Here is a 16,955-nt window from a genome sequence, read left to right on the forward strand (position 1 = left end):
TAACTCACTAAAGGCTAAGGTTTTAGTGTGCCTTCCAAACTAGAAATAAGAAAAGGAATTTCAGGGCTCATGGAAAGCCTGTTCTCCATCTTGGACAGGACAGGAAAACTTGACACCACCACCAGTGACCCCATCAGATGTCTCAGCAACACGGTCAGAACTAAAAGAGCGTGATTCATGCTGAGAGGCCAGGGCAGGCTAGATAAAGAAGAGAGGTCAACAAGGAAAAAGGCCTGGTACTCACCAGTTGTATCTCTGCCTTCCTGTTTCAGATACCTAAGCATGGCACTCATGCTCCATTTGTTCCCATAATCCTCCACCTCTGGATCATCACAGCTGAAACAAAGGAATAGATCAAGATCGCACACGCAAACAGGCCTGGCAGTAGAAATCAGATTTTTTACAAATACTCGTCCTTTTAATCATTAGGAAAACATTCCCTTTGCTGCCCTCCACTCAGCAAGTTTTCTTGGTCCTTTTTGTCATATATACGCCCTATCTACCATTGAAATGAAAATGCATATGGCTTCCCTATTGCGGGGGGGAGAAGGCAGCAAATTCCTCTTTAAGCAAACAATAATGTATCATGAAAAGGTAGAAGAAATGTATGGAAGAATGTTAACAACGTAAGAGTGGATACATTAATAAAGTGAAACGTTCAGGGATACTAACCTAGTCTTTGAGGTAAATGTCCCACGAGCCCACAGAACAACTTCTAATGCCATTTTCAGACCAGAACTGAGTCTTTGGGCTAGTGAGCTTACGGTAGTGTAGCATGTAGCATTTTAATGAGCTAACCCAGCACAGAATCACGTTAGCATCTGAAGCAAGCCCCCTCCTCTTTAGCGGTAGACACAGGTCTTTTTTTGGTACTTTCTGAGGTAACACTGAAGGGAGAAGGTACTGAGGCAACAAGAAAGCGATGAAGCACCCCACGGCCAGAGCAGCAGACTAGCAAACGGAGTACACTGCCATGACCACCGGAAGGGTCTTGCAACGTGTGACCGTGTCTCGCAGCTGCCCCCTCATTCTCTACCACCACCCCACCACCCACCAGCTGCGCGTCTGCTCATCTTCCAGAGTGAAGGATACAGTATCTTCAGCCATTCCCAACACTGCTCACAGGACACTCCATGAAATCTATAGAGCTCTGGCAACTGTGCCATCACTTCCAGATTCTTTTCTTTCTTTCCCTGGACCTTCTAGACACCTATTTTTAGTCTGAGGAGAAAGTAACTGTTTGGGTTTCTTTTTTATTTTTCCACTTTCTGGCAAAATTATCAGGATGAAAGAAAACAGAGCAGAAGGAATATTTCCACACAGCTGGGCTGGCACTCCCTTCCACCGAATCTTTTCGGTGGCCTCATTTCTTTCTTCATTTAATTTATTCCTAACTTTTTCCCCCCAATCATACAAGTATTTACTTCAGAAAAATTTAGCAAATACATAAAAGCACAGTGAAGAAAACAGAAGTCACCCGGCCATAATCCCGTCCACCACAGTTAAGCACTGCTAACATTTTAGTATATATCCTTCTAGTTTCCATCTTCTCCCCCTCAGCAAACATAAACAGCTTTAGTTATCTTATATATTCAAAAAAGAAATTAAACTGCAAGTAGTGTCAGGCAATCTGTTTTTTTCCACCTGACAATGTACAGTCATGAACGTTCTTCTCTCTGAAACTGTGTGCACATCTCTTGTTATTTCTTAAGCTTAAGTTCCTAGAAATGGAAATGCTGGGTCAAAGGGTACCAATATTTTTAAAGCTTTAGATACATTTTGCCAAGTGCTGAAATAACCTCATTTCTTGACTTCTAAAAAGTTCCATATGCCTATTAAATTCCCACCCGTTAAGTGAAGTGAGGAAAGACAGTGAAGACGAAATGTGGGAAGGCATATTTTGGTACAGAAAGGCGACACTCTAACAGGGAGGGCAAGCAACGGAGAAGCGGGAGCTAAATGTGCTAGATGATGACAGCTTCCCATAGGTTCCATGAAGATAAATGTAGGACAGCGAGCTGACTTTCCACGAGCACCACACCTGCACGTGGATGTTGGCTCAGACGGAGCTGGTACCTGACATAGTCTCCACTCTTCTTATTCACACTGTAGTTTGTCAGGTGCATGAACTGGTTCCGAATGTTCTTGGCTCCTTGATCATATCTCACAGTTGCAAACCTGACAGAAAGGACGTAAGTTAAATGTCAGGAACAGGGGTTCAAGGAAATGCAGTCTAGAACTCAGGATCAATGTGGTATTCATAAAAGGAGGTTAACATCATTAACAAATAATGAGTGCTTGGTAAGTGCCCACTCCCATGGTAAGTGTTTCATATATAGTATTTAATTCATTCCTTAAAGCAAGTCTTGAAGTAGATAATATTATATCTCATTTTTAGAGTAGATATAAAAACTAAAGGGTAACCTAGAAAAATTAAGTAACTCGTCCAAAATTACACTAACAAAGTACAACATCCACTTTCTTTTTTTTTAAGATTTTATTCATTTGACAGAGAGACACAGTGAGAGAGGTAACACAAGCAGGGGGAGTAGGAGATGGAAAAGAAGCAGGCATCCCCCTGAGCAGGGAGCCAGATGTGGAGCCCAGTCCTAGGACCCTGGGATCATGACCTGAGCCGAAGGCAGACACTTAACAACTGAGCCACCCAGGCGCCCCTACAACATCCACTCTTGATAAAAACCCTCAACAAAGTAGGCTTAGTGGGGGAATACACCTCAACATAATAAAGGTCATATATGAAAAAACCCACAACTAACATCATTTTCAAGGGGAAAAAAAACGGAGAGCTTTTCTCCTAAGATCAGGAACAAGACAAGGATGTCCGCTCTCACCACTTTTATTCAACACAGTAATGGAAGTCCTAGCCACAGCAGTCACACAACAGAAAGAAATAAAATGCATCCAAATTGGCAAGGAAGAAGTAAAACTTTCCTATTTGCAAATGACATGATACTATACATAGAAAACACAAAAGACTCCACCAAAAACCTGCTAGAATTGATAAATTCAGTAAAGTCTCAGGACATAAAATCAACATACAGAAATGCATTGCATTTTTATATACCAAAAATGAAACAGCATAAAGAGAAACTAAGGAACCAATCCCATTTACAATTACAACAAAAAGAGTAAGATACCCAGGAATAAGCCTAATCAAAGAGCTAAAAGATCCGTACTCTGAAAACTATAGAACACTTATGAAAGAAATTGAAGAGGACACAAAGAAATGGAAAGACATTCCATGCTCATGGACTGGAAGAACAAATATTGTTAAAATGTCTATATTACCCAAAGCCATCTACACATTTAATACAATCCCTAACAAAATCCCAACAGCATTTTTGCAGAGCTAGAATAAATAATTCTAAAATTTGTACTGAACCACAAAAGACCCAGAATAGCCAAAGCAACCTTGAAAAAGCACAGCAAAGCTGGAGGCATCACAATTCCCAGCTTCAAAGTTACATTACGAAGCTGTAGTCATCAAAACAGGGTGGTACTGGTATTGGCACAAAAAATAGAAACACAGATGCGTAGGACAGAACAGAAAACCCAGAAATGAGCCCACAATTCTATGGGCAACTTATCTTGGACAAAGCAGGAAAGGAAATCCAATGGAAAAAGACAGCCTCTTCAACAAATGGTACTGAGAAAACTGGACAGCCACATGTGAAAGAATGAAACTAGACTTTCTTCCATCAGACATGAAAATAAATTCAAAATGGATTAAAGACCTAAACGTGAGACCTGAAACCATAAAATTCATCCTGGAAGAGAACACAGGCAGTAACTTCTTTGACATCGGCCATAGCAACTTCTTTCTAGGTATGTCTCCTGAGGCAAGGGAAACAAAAGCAAAAATGAATTATTGGGACTACATCAAAATAAAAAACTTCTATACAGTGAAGGATGGGGAGAGATTAAGGAGGGTACGAGTTGTGATGCGCACAGGTGTTGCTTGGAAGTGTTGAATCAGTATACTGTAACACCTGAAACACGTATTACACTGTATGTTAACTAACTGAAATTTAAATAAAAACTTAAAAAAAAATAAAGAGCACACCCCAGAATCGAAACCAAGGCTGTCCCAACTCTAAAACTCATGTTCTTAGTCACAATGTTGTTGTCCCATATATATCTGGTTCAGTGTTGAAATAATCATTTCTCCCTAAATTGAATTATTTTCTCACCCTCCATATTGCTGTCTGCAGATCTGGCTGTTGTAATAACACACTGAATTTCCATAAGTAACATTAAGTTCAAAGAATGGAACTTGAATAAATTCATCAATATTCCCCACCCCCTACACTGACTCTGCAACACATGTTGCTGCTACTTTTACAGAACCTTAGACCAATAGGAAGGGTGAAAAATGAAAACAGAGTTACCCATGCCTGGGAAATTGTGTGTGGGATGCTGTGGATGACAGGGCGTGAGCTGGTCAAGAAACACCCCGTGGGTGTGGATACAGTGCGTGGCACCATAGGATTCTATGGACAACATTAAGCAAAAAGAAAAAACTGTCGGCATAACGTTATATAGATTTAAAACTCATCTGCAGAAATACCAGAGCTGATCTTTAAAGTTCATGTTAAGAAATAACATTGGCAGCGTTAACAGCACACAAAGCCTAGGTCTGCAAGAACAGCTTAAATATGAGCATCGTGTAGGAGACTAATTCCTGAATTTGGAATGAAGGCAAAAGATGGAGGGATTAAACATGGAGCCCACTGAAAACAGAGCAGCAATTTGATACCCTGGACTACTGCCAAAAGAAGACCAAAGTATAAAATATACATGCCTCTGAAGGAAGTAACCAGGGAAAGAGAAAACTTTCCAGTGATGCGCAACATCAACAAAAGGACACTTGAGTCGAATGGTTATGGTAAGTATCAACCCCTGTTTACATACCGCCATAACCATATCACCCTTCGCTAAAGTGGTTTTCCCAAGAGGCACATCCAAGTGTGTGAAAAAAAATCCTGGAAGGCCACAAGTTTATTTTCATATGATTTACAAATTATTTACATATGCTTATTCAGACTATGAAGTCAACATGAATTTCCACCACATTAAAGGGCAGCATTTAAAAATGTTCCTCTTCTCTATTTCTTCTCACCCACCCACTATCTTCGCTTCCTAATTCCCTGTACTGGAAATATATGAAAGCCAAAGAAAGAAAAGTGAAAAACAACCCCCAAAAAACCCCGAAATTAAAATAAACAAACATGAGGACAGGAAGAAGGATGTGGACGAAGAGAAAGTGCTGACCAGGCATGTATGGCTAAGGGACAAGGGTCTGATGTCCATTATGTCTGTGCGTGAGAAGGACCTCTGATTTTTCAGAAACTTCCAGTAGTTATCACCTAACTTCTAACCATTTCACTCCATGGTAAGTAAACCCTACCTATGCATCCCAATCTTCCTTCTATAGCCATTCCCCAATCAAGTGGGAGACAGTCATTCTCTGAATTCTTAAGAAATGCAAAGAGGACCCAAGGGGCCTGCCTGCCTCACCCAGACATTACCTCACAGTGACATACCTTCTGCCATCCTCTCCCCCCAAAAGAATGGAGAGAGAGGGAAAAGGTTCTGCTTCAGAGAAAGAGGCTTTTCATCTCTCCTTGATATGATGATCTGATCTAACTTGATCGACAACATGAAAAGATTGGCAAAAGCCTGCCAGTTGAGTAACCTGGTACTCTACTCATCTGTCATTTCCACACTTCTTTTTTCAATCGGACTGCATCTCTAACAATGTTTCTTCGTCTTAATCTTCCTTTTCCCTGAGGAATTTATATTCTGAACTCCAGCAAGGACAAGATTATTGGTGTCATAGAGTGGGCTTCTAAAGAGCATAAAAAGCAGTAAGAAGTGAGAATTAGAGAAAACAAAAACAAAAACAAACTTAGGCTCGGTGGAAAGTTACCAAAAGGGCCAAAAGCCATACTCTATTTTGCTTAGCCCGATGGGGAATGTAGAAGGCCACATAGGTGTATGCATGCTCATCTCTTCCCTCCTAAAATGATAAGGTTTGGCCAGTGTTTAAAAACTAGACCTTCCTTCCTGCAGCCATGACTGATATGGAGGAAGATGGAGGACAGCATAGGAAGGCAGCCCACAGGCAGTACACAGAGGTTATCCATGCAGGATGGCGGCCCCACAGGGTCAGAGTCCACACAAGGAGGGCATCTGAGGGAGACAGTGGCCAAGGAGGTCCAGAGATTGGCTACACACAAGGGAATTGGGTAAATAAATATGTTGAATATAAAGAGAGTCAGATTTCTCACTGTTGGAAAAGAGAGATAAAAAACAAGGACAGAGAAAGTCTCAAATAAAGTCTGTAGTTTTGAAGAACTGGAGGTATTCGTATAAATTCCTGCTTTTCAACATATGGAAACAGATACAAAAATAAATATAAATGGCAATGTGTGTCTCTGTCCATGTATATATATACATATATATATACACAAACATAGATTTCCTTGGTCTACCCATTTCAAGGACCTGAAAGCAGAGATATCCCAGAGCAATGAGATTATCTAGCTCTTGGATCTTGATTTCTAAATACTGTTCTCCATTAAAAGCAACTAGTGCCCCTTTGAGAAAATGGTTGGTTCCAGAGCTGGGGCACAGAAAGAATGAGAGAAGCCTGAAACATCTTGTGCTCAAAGAAATGAGAGGACACAAAAGCCAGTTTACAGGGGCTCCCACTGGCCAAATCTGAGACAATATGATGTCAAAATAAATCCTGATAATAAAGGATTATAACCCATCAAATAAAATAGAGGAGTCCTTGAGTCCCCACTGGTATAAATAAATAAATGAATAAATAAACGGGAAGAAGAGACAGCTCTTCCTTGGAATAAAATGCCAAATAATAAAAGGAAAAGGAATAATGGAATCAGAAAGTCGTCATTCGGCAACTGTCATAGTAATAACTCGGGCAAGAAACATCAATGGATAGTAAAATCACTGAGTTAAAGCGAGAGGAGGGATGAGATTTTACGTAGTCTCAAAATCTCCTCAGAAGACACTTATTAATGAGAGAGCGGAAAACAAAGTAATCTTACAGCAGACAGATCTAGTAGACATAACCTTAACCAAGTGGTCAAACACCAATAAATCATTATCGCGTGCCATCAGTTTTAATGCAATAACATGGCATCGCCTCTGTGGTATTCTGGCCAAAAATACATAAGCTGGGTCTACTCATGAAAAACTATCAGATAATTCCAATGGAAGAACATCCTAAAAAATGACTGGCCTGTCATCTTCACAAATGCTAAGGTCATAAAAGTCATGGGAAGACTGAGGGAACTGTTCCAGACCAAAGGGGACCAAAGAGACATGACAACTAAATAAACCATGTGATCCGGGCTCAGAGGCTTTTGTTACAGAGAACATTATTAGGACAAATGGCAAAATCTGAATGGGATCTCTACATGCAGGGTAAAAGGTAACTTGGCGCTACTTTTACAGCTTTTCTAGAAGTCTGAAATGGTTTCAAAATTCAAAGTCTAAAAACAGAAGTAAGTTTCTCAATAAAAATCTAGATATTCTCAGGGTGCCTGGGTGGTTCGATCGGTTAAGTGTCCAACTCTTGATTTTGGCTCAGGTTGTGATCTCAGGGACATGAGATGGAGCCTCGAGTTCTGCTCAAGGCAGAGTCTGCTTGGGATTCTCTCTCCCTCTGCCCCTCCCCCTACTCACACTCATGCTCCCTCTCAGTGAATGTCCTTGGGAGTCTGTAGGTTTGTGACCCCTGATTTAGAACTTCACATATCAAATTTCAACGCATCTAGGTCTGCAAGCTTCAACGCGAGCTCTTCATTAGCCGCAACCTAAAAGATGTAATTCACCAGCCACATTTGCAAATACTTATGCTGGCACATACTGAAATCAAAGTGATGAATTGAGTCTTGAACCTCCCTCTTAATGAAATAAAAATTTAGAAAAAGCTCTGACGACAGCATTTCACAGCCTTGACCTTTAAACCAAAAAAATAAAAAATAAAAGGTGGGGGGTAGCCTGGACTTCTTTGCCAAATCTGAAACTCTGTTTACTATTTCACAGCCCACCAATGGAGAAGTATATGCCTTTTTATAAACCAAACTGAAATACATAATCTTTGTTCTGATAATGAATTTTTTTTTTTTTTACTATTTTATTTATTTATTTGACAGAGAGATCACAAGCAGGCAGAGAGAGAGGGGAGGAAGCAGGCTCCCGGCTGAACAGAGAGCCTGACGTGGGACTCGATCTCAGGACCCTGGGATCATGACCTGAGCGGAAGGCAGAGGCTTAACCCACTGAGCCACCCAGGTGCCCCCTGATAATGAATTCTGAAGTCAAAAGCTACATTTCCTTTTTGCTTCTTAATGTTTCTCCATGAGAATGGGGACAACAGTAACGATCTGTCTAAAACTCTTGAGTGTCCATGGGAAGGGATCCTGTGTTAGGCACATAGAAGGTATTGGACAAGCATGAACTGAAACTGCACACGAGTTGCTTGTCCCAGGAACGTCACCAGTGTAGAACCAAAACAGGAAGGAAAGCACAGACTTAGTGGAATCCTTTTAACTCTCTTCCTCCATTCAAAACCTATGTTGTTCTTCACTGATACAGCAGAATAGCCAGAGTCAGAGATAATCTGGAAGTAGGGCAGTGAGCCCCTCCCCTTTTAGAGTCCACATCATCTAACAAACCTTCAGTCCAAAAGTACAAGAGAAAAAGGAAGCCAGCCCCGTGGAGCCCCTGGCTGGGGCACCTGAGTTATCTTGCGGCAGGTGTAGCCATTCGGAGCCAGAAAGGCCCGGAGGATGAAGAGACAGCACCTCCGGCGGCCTTGCCAGGAGCCACTGGGTTTCATCCTGGCCTGACCCAGACAAATCTTATGGACGAGAACAAGAGGCCCAAGGGCTCTCTGATCTGCTGTCAACCAGCTGCAGGCGGGAGACTGCCAGCGCGCTGCACTAACTAGGCAGCGCCCCACGGAGCCGTCTGGGAGGGGATTACCAGCCTGATCCCTGGTCTTCGGAGCCAGAAATGACTCAAACTTCACAAACAGCAGAGGCCTGCCAGCGAGGGGGACAATGAGCACCGGAGAGGGTTTTCTTGCCCTCGATGCTGTCTCCACAGCCCCCCACCCCCCTCACTGCTGTGGCAGATTCTGGACAGTGTGCAGCCTGTGAGGTAATGTGAATTCCTTGGCAACCAACGAGTACCTGAATTCTTTCAAAACCACAGGAATCCAGCAGAGAAAAGGTAAATATCCCTGCGGAGCCAGTGTTAATTAGCAAGGAAGGCTACTGAAGAAGGAACTGGGGGGTGGGGAAGAAGGGAAAGGCATTACAAATGCTTTGGGGTCTTTTCTGAATTCCTGTTGAATAATGCAGCTAAGGCAGAAGAGGGGCAGGGCCTGACGGACCTTCTCACTGCCCTCGCCTCCCACCTTCCAGTGTGGATGGGAGTTTCCAATTCTATGGATGGGCACCTTTGCTGCCCCCGAGTTGCCAGTGCGTCCTATCTTTGGGTGTCTGACAACACACTTGGTTTTCAAGTCAATTTTGACTTTTTATTTTTCCCGTTGTAGTGACAATGTGCCTATTAGCTCTGTCTCAAAAAAGGCCTCATCAAATCGTTTAGACCACATACTGGATCCACTTAAAACTGTAAAATCCAGAACAAAGTCTTTTTGGATCCCACCTCTGACAAGAAAAAGAATCTACACCATTTTGGTAGAGAATGGTACCCCTTTCTGGAAACTGAGTGTCCCCTGCTGGTGTAGAGCAGGAACACACTTGTCAAACTCAAAAACGCTGAAACTTTGGGGCAAAAATGCTGGGCCCAAATACAAGGAACCCAATTTTTTTTCTAAACATCTCCATAGTTTGCCCATGTATAGGAAAACAATGATAGTTTTTCTGTGTTAATAAAACAACAAAGACAACTGGAAATTATTAATCTAAAAAGAAACTATTTCTGGTCTTTTTCTTAATAAGTTTAAAAAGGTCAAGAATTGACACAAAATACCTAGTTTACAAAACAGTCTTGGGAAATGCACTTAATCTTTATGTCTCCTAAGCATTAATTTGGGGCCCAAAACAGGAGTGACACAGGAGAAGGCCCTTCTTTTCTAAAGAGGAAGTCAATTAAATTTGCTGCCAATGCTTTCTCTTTAGGAAAAATTATGGTTTTCCTTGTTGAGCCTCAAAGTAAAACAGCCTAGTAATCTCATCCCGAACTGATTATCTTCAGCAATGTCTACAGAAAACACACGTGACCCCAAATTACCAGAGGCTGCAGATCTGGAGACGCTATGGACTATTGTTGAATGTAATGACACAGTTGAGCAGATTCTGAGGATTAAAAAGAAGCAGATGAATGCCAAGATACACAGTGAGTTAAGACACAGGAACTCGGGCACATGGAAGTGGCTGTGAATGGCCGCGGAGCCTCGCAGGCCTCCCCAAAAGCCAGGCACAGGCCATACTGCACCATGCTTGTGTGAAGCCTGGAGATGTACCTATACTTTTACATTAACTGAGCCCAAGCCCTGAACAGTCCTATTATTACTTGGTTCAATTTGGTCTGAGTTTTTTTTTTTTTTAAACTGTCTTCCAGGGGCGCCTGGGTGGCTCAGTGGGTTAAAGCCTCTGCCTTCGGCTCAGGTCATGATCCCAGGGTCCTGGGATCAAGCCCCGCATCGGGCTCTCTGCTCAGCAGGGAGCCTGCTTCCCCCCTCTCTCTCTGCCTGCCTCTCTGCCTCCTTGAGATCTCTGTCAAATAAATAAATAAAATCTTAAAAAAAAAAAAACTGTCTTCCAAATAATTCTGGTGGGGGAAAAAAAGTACACACATGCACCCACACATACACACACTCAGTCCCTGCTGGGGGTGAGGGAAGACAGTTACTCAATTCAGTGGATCTGATTTCCCACACATACCCGGTAGACACAGCACTCGCGTATCTGTAGGAAGTTCTATAACCAATGTTGTAGTGCTCTCATTTCATATCTGAACCACTGAGGCCTGAAAGCTACACTCAATTTTACCAACAGAGAGGGCTACTGATAGCGTGAGTGCAAGGCCTTCGGAATAATACGCAGAAGATGCTGGTACGGCATCCTTGAGAAACAGTGGGTGTAACCTTGAGGTCTTTTCCCTATTCAAGAAGTTCACTTTGTGTCAGGACATAATCAGTTCCTGCAAAAGGCACAGGAGGCAAGATGGGGTGAGGAGGCAAGGAAGGAAGGAGGTGGAGAAGCTCACGCTGGACAAGAGGGTCAGCTCATGTAACTCGACTTATAAAATGGAAACCCCTCAGCATCTTATACTCCTGAGCAGAAGAAAAGGGTATCTTTTCTCTTCTTTTTGATCTACATAGTATGGGGATTCAGCTTTTAAACCTTTACTTCAAAGTCTGAGAGCACGTGTGTATACAAACACGACAGAAAACTGTCTGCCTATGAAAAGCTGGTTAGAGCTAGGAGGCCTGGTGTGCTCAGATGCCCGGATCAGCCCTTTCCCTAAGAACTGAGAAAGACTTTAGCTTCCCCCTCCTTTCCAAGGAACAAGAGTCTAGAACCACGGAGCTTCAGTAGCCTCCAATGTTCCTCACACTCAGACTCAGGAATCTTCCATGACCATGACCGTGTTTCTGAATGCCGTCGCTGCCACCTAGAGGGGAAGGGGAGGCTCACCTCAAACTGCTACAAGCCGGTTAAAGGCGCTCACCCTGATTCTAGTCACAGGATGCATCAAAAGATGTGAGTCCATGACAGAATTAAAATAACATTCTAAAATAACAGCTTCCAGGGCACCTGGGTGGCTCAGTGGGTTAAGCCTCTGCCTTCGGCTCGGGTCATGATCTCAGGGTTCTGGGATTGAGTCCCACATCGGGCTCTCTGCTCAGTGGGGAGCCTGCTTCCTCCTCTCTCTCTCTTTGCCTGCCTCTCTGCCTACTTATGATCTCTCTCTGTCAAATAAATAAATAAATTCTTAAAAAGAAAAAAAAAAAATAAGAGCTTTCAGAGGACAATAATTTGTGTCAAAGCACCTAAACTTAGATAGGTAGCCTTCTCTTAACCGTGATATTTCCCATCTTCCAAGTGCATTTTCTAAAATACACAAATACAGACCATACTTTTTAGCCTGCCATGGCTGACTGCAGACGCAAAGTAAGTCCTCAACTGCTGGGTCCTATAAGGCCACCAAGCAGAAAAGGAACTTCAGGGCAAGCTAGTTAGTAAAGAGATTTATATATTAGTTTTGTAGGGGAAAAGAATACAAGCACAGCAAAATTACATACTTATTCTAAACAATTTAAAAGGCCTATGTCACCGGTAAAATATTCTGGCTGTGGAAAAAAAACTTCAAATTATTATAACTTGAGTTTAATTTTTTAAGTAAGTCACTTTTGTTATCTTAAAACGTATATACAACCACTGTAAGGAATATTATTTACAGGTGGGGGGGAAAAAAAGCAGCTAATGTCTCCAAAATACAAAAGGGCAACAAGAGGCCATGAAACAGCTCAGGCTATGAGCTCTGGAGTGATATCCACCAGTTCAAAGCCCCACTCCACTACCATCCAGCTGGGAGAGCTCTGAAAAGTGACCAAGTTCTCTCCTCACTCCCGGAAGCCTGTTTCCCCAACTGCAAAACTGCATCAACTACAAGGTTGTTGGGAGCACTGAAATAAATGTCTGTTATAGAACAGGTATATCTATATTGGATTTTTTCCTTCCTAGATCGGTTGTGAAGAAAAGTGACAAATTATCTCAGGGTATCTCAGGTATGACCCTAGGGTCATCATAACTACCACCGTGGCCTGAAAACACAAAGTGATCCTGGATCCCTGCTGGGAAAGGTGTGGGTTTATATAGAGAGGCACGTTCCTATGTGCAGAGATGCAAGGGAGACTGCAAAGTAACATGACTGATGTTCTGCCATCTGAAGCCCATCTGGGTACACTCTCATCTTCTGAGTTGAATGTGAGAGAAACAGCCTGATCTTAACACACTCGTTAAATGGAGCCATTTTGATAAACACCCCTTCCCCCTCAAAGTCTCTTACCTAGCCAATCCCTCTTCATAGAGATAGATGACAAGAGGATCATAGGAAGTCACAAGCACGTAGAGGCGCACGTCAAACTTGAAATCTAGAAAAAAAAAAATTGGGGTTCATAAAGGAATATGAAAGAAAGAATAGTCTTCCTCTCCCCACAAAACACATACTGCCTTCATACCTTGCCCTTTAAGAATAAATCATTACTCATTTCCTACAAATAAATAAATATATATATATATCTCAATCATACACATCTATTGAGAAAGAGAGCTTACATATATAGACTGTGCAGCTCTCACGTAGATGTACTACAAAGCACTTTTTCTTTTCTATTCTCTCATTTCACCTTCAAAATAATCCTATGAGGTAGGTAAGGCACCAGCCTCATCTCTGGAGCCACAGCTGCCAAGAATTATACCAGCTTCATAAAGACTTACTAGAGAAGACTGTGAAAATATTCTTTAAAATTAGCAAGATCAAGCCCGTCAAGGGCCCAATCTCAACTCACCGTCTATGAGCAGGGGGTTGTTAATGTAACGGGAGACCAGGATGTTCTCCTCCAGGGAAATCTGGTTCGGCTATTGAGTAAAGAGAAAGAATAAAAGGCCAGAAATCCTAACTCACAATGAGGGAGCAGAGTTCTTGACCTTTCAGAAACAATAAAGCAGAAAACTACAACTCTTAAGAAAAGTTTTCTTCCAACCTACCCCTACATTCAACTGGTCAGGTAACACAAGACTTATAAACAGTATGGGTATCCAATTACAATGAGGGAAAAATAAATTTACATACCACTTCTCACATAATAAAGAGAGCAATAACAGCTTTAAAGATTTATATACATGGTATTAAAAAGTTACATGCCAAGAAAACAAAAGCTACTTAAAAAATAAATAAAAACGTGCTTTCTCCAAAATGTAAGGTGTGATGGACATTTTAAAATATTACCATTATTCTTAAGCAAAGGCTTTCATCAAGTTGCTTAGAGAACTTACAGATCTTTTCCCAATGGATCCTGGCATTTTCCTCGAGAAACAGGACAGATGTTTCATTGATGCATTCAGTTGTATTTCCTATTCTACTTTATAAAGACTGAACTAGATCTTAAAGAGTTTTTCAATGAAAAAAGAGTTGTTATACAATAAAGAATCACGAGGACTGTTTGATACTCATAAGGCACTGAGGATCCAGTGAAGACAGAGAGACTCCCTGCCCTCAGAGACCCTAATCTATCCTTCCAAAGGGTTTAATATTTATGTAAGGGGACAGCAAAATGTACAAGTTAAAAGAACACAAAGCAGCATAGTTACAAGGGCAAGACGTGGGACTGCACAGTACAAGCACTGCCCAGTTTCGTGAATCAGTGAGAGAAGGTCTATTCTGGAAGAGTAGGTGCAGAAGCGAGTGTTGAAAGCTACTAGCACATGGTGGAAAGGAAAGGAAGCCGCCACAGAAAGGTGGCAGGCACAAACTTTAGTAGAAAGGAGAAGACACAGAACACTGACCTGGGGCTAAAAGACCGACCTGAGGAATAATGAAAGGTCTGGTTAGCATATCAGGAGGGAGGGGACACCACCGGCAAAGGGATTTGAACCCCCAACAAAGGAAGTTTAGCCTGAACATGGTGGGAAGGAGGAAATGATTGTGGATTCTTAATAGTAAGATTAAAATAAATGGAATAGCACAACTCTAAGTGAAATTAGATGAAGACAGAAAAGTCAGCTGGAAGCCACCACAATCTATACAGGACAAAAGGACTGGAAAAGGGAAGTGGCTATATTCATAATTGTAATGATAATGGCTGCAGTAGAAGCAACAGAAGTAACTATTAACACTTGCACGAAAAGAAATGTAATAAATGCACAGAACATTTGCTACACGTCCAGCTCTGTTCTAATTCTTCACAAGTATTATTTCCTACAGTCCTCACCCAACCCTCTGAGGTAGGTATATCACCATTCGAATATTACAGATGAGGAAAGAGTCAGAGAGAGTGACAAAGTCACATGGTGACAGAGGAGCACTGGAACCCAGCCAGTCTGCCTGAGACTTAACTCTTAGAGTACGATTCACATCTTTCCCCAAAGTTCTGACCTGACATACTAACCCCCAAATTCAAAAGATGGTCTTTATAATAATGCATTTGCTACCCCCAAATACTACAGTTACCATGAAATAAGGATAATTTTGTGGCCTGTAACATCATACACAACCACGATGAGCAACCCCAGAGTTAAGATAAAGAGATTCCCCGCTCATCTCCCAATGTTGCATCACAGGGACCCGGCGACAGTCAGTGCTGATTCAGACTCATGGACCTGATCGCCCACACCATTTCCGGACTCCCTTACATTTCTTGATCACTTTCTCACAAGCACTATCTCCATTTTGAGTCAGCTTAGTATGTAAGAAATGATGAATCATAGTACAAAGGAGCAAGCCTCAGGCTGTGTTCCAAACCTAAAATTAAACAAATGCAGACCTCTTCCCACTGAGTAACACCTATAGGCTGCGGCAGATACGTGACCATCCAACTTTCCTCGGAACTAGAGACTACACTGGTGATGGCCATCACTCCATGACACATCTAATGTCCTTGCCCACTTCCTCTCTCCCCTCCCTCATCACACACATGTATCCCTTGAGTTATGCATTATCTCGTACGTTATTTAACTTTAATATTTGTTCAGTGGTCTGAGCCTCTCATTTCTACCTACATCAGGAGTTAAATTGTAGTTCATCAAAGAAAAAAATAGCTTGGGTATAGTTTCTTTGTATAATGTTACATACTAAGAAGCAACTAATGAAAGCTTTTTGGTATTTTCAAGCCTGTTTCCTTTTCATCGTTCCCCAACTAACTAACTCATTTCAAATGATTTCAATTCCAAGCTCAAATTGCCCTCCAAAGCACGCTAAAGCAAGATCTAAATTGGTGGGAAACTGAAAACATACCCATTTTTCTAACTGGACTTTGAGATTAAAGCTCATGGTATCTGTTAAGTTATTGTAAGGCAGAATGGTACAGTGGTTAAGAGTGTTATGCTCTGGAATCAGCTAGACCTGAGTTATAATCTTGACTCTACCACTTACTAAGGAAATAACAGTAACTACCTAGGGTTCTTCTAAAGACTAATTGAGTTTATATTTGGAAGGTACCATGACAGGCACACATTAAATGCTCAAGACCTACCAGTGTAAAATCAATAGTAACTCTATGGTTCTACTAAGTTCTGTAACTCAACAGCCTTCATCATGGCGCACAACGTGCCATTCCACTCAGAGCTGCGCACTAAGTCATAATGAAGACACATTGGCTTAGTATCAGTGTTAGTATGAAGAGATAATCCCTATTCCTCAAAAGGTTTTAAGGAGTGGCAGCACCTGGCACACAGCAAGGACTCCCTAAATAGTTCTTGAACCATGATAAAAAATAGAGAGCACTTTAGATAACAACATATAAACAAATAGAAACAAATAGAAAGAGCACTATAAAGAATTATATTCACAAATATAAGAAGTAAATAGAGTGACCTATTCTCCTGCTACTTCAAAATCTCAAAGAAAACATTAATGTTGTATTTACTGTGGCTAATGTGTGAGAAGAGGATGACGAAATTTGACCTCCATAATCAAATTTGTACCTTAATCAGAAAATGCCAGATCTTTCCTTCCTCAACTTGAATATACTAAATTGGGAAAATATGGCATTTAGTCATGGTTACTGAGGGAGCTGGGGCAAACGCAACTGTGCTCCTCTGTGCTGTATTTCTAGAGGTAAAGAGCACATCTTAAGAAGCCATGCATGTTAGCTGAGAGGCCAAGGTACTTCCGTCTGTAAGAGCTCACGCTTCTCCCTTTGG

At 41.7% G+C, this 16,955-nt stretch overlaps 1 protein-coding gene across 2 annotated transcripts in view; it reads right to left on the reverse strand.

Annotated features, from left to right (window-relative positions):
* The window catches only part of LOC111148532 (tubulin tyrosine ligase like 5), a 250,286-nt gene that overhangs the window by 197,087 nt on the left and 36,244 nt on the right, over positions 1-16,955 (reverse strand). For both annotated transcript variants that reach the window (XM_022505162.1, XM_022505163.1), the window contains exons 8-11: positions 13,604-13,673; positions 13,102-13,186; positions 2,077-2,178; positions 245-336 (exon numbers count right to left, since the gene is read on the reverse strand). In XM_022505162.1, the coding sequence (XP_022360870.1) occupies positions 245-336; positions 2,077-2,178; positions 13,102-13,186; positions 13,604-13,673 (349 nt within the window). The remainder of the gene's footprint in view (positions 1-244; positions 337-2,076; positions 2,179-13,101; positions 13,187-13,603; positions 13,674-16,955) is intronic.

This window comes from Enhydra lutris, unplaced genomic scaffold, assembly GCF_002288905.1.
Source record: "Enhydra lutris kenyoni isolate GAN:26980312 unplaced genomic scaffold, ASM228890v2 scaffoldscaffold20, whole genome shotgun sequence".
NCBI classification, from domain to species: Eukaryota; Metazoa; Chordata; class Mammalia; order Carnivora; family Mustelidae; genus Enhydra; species Enhydra lutris.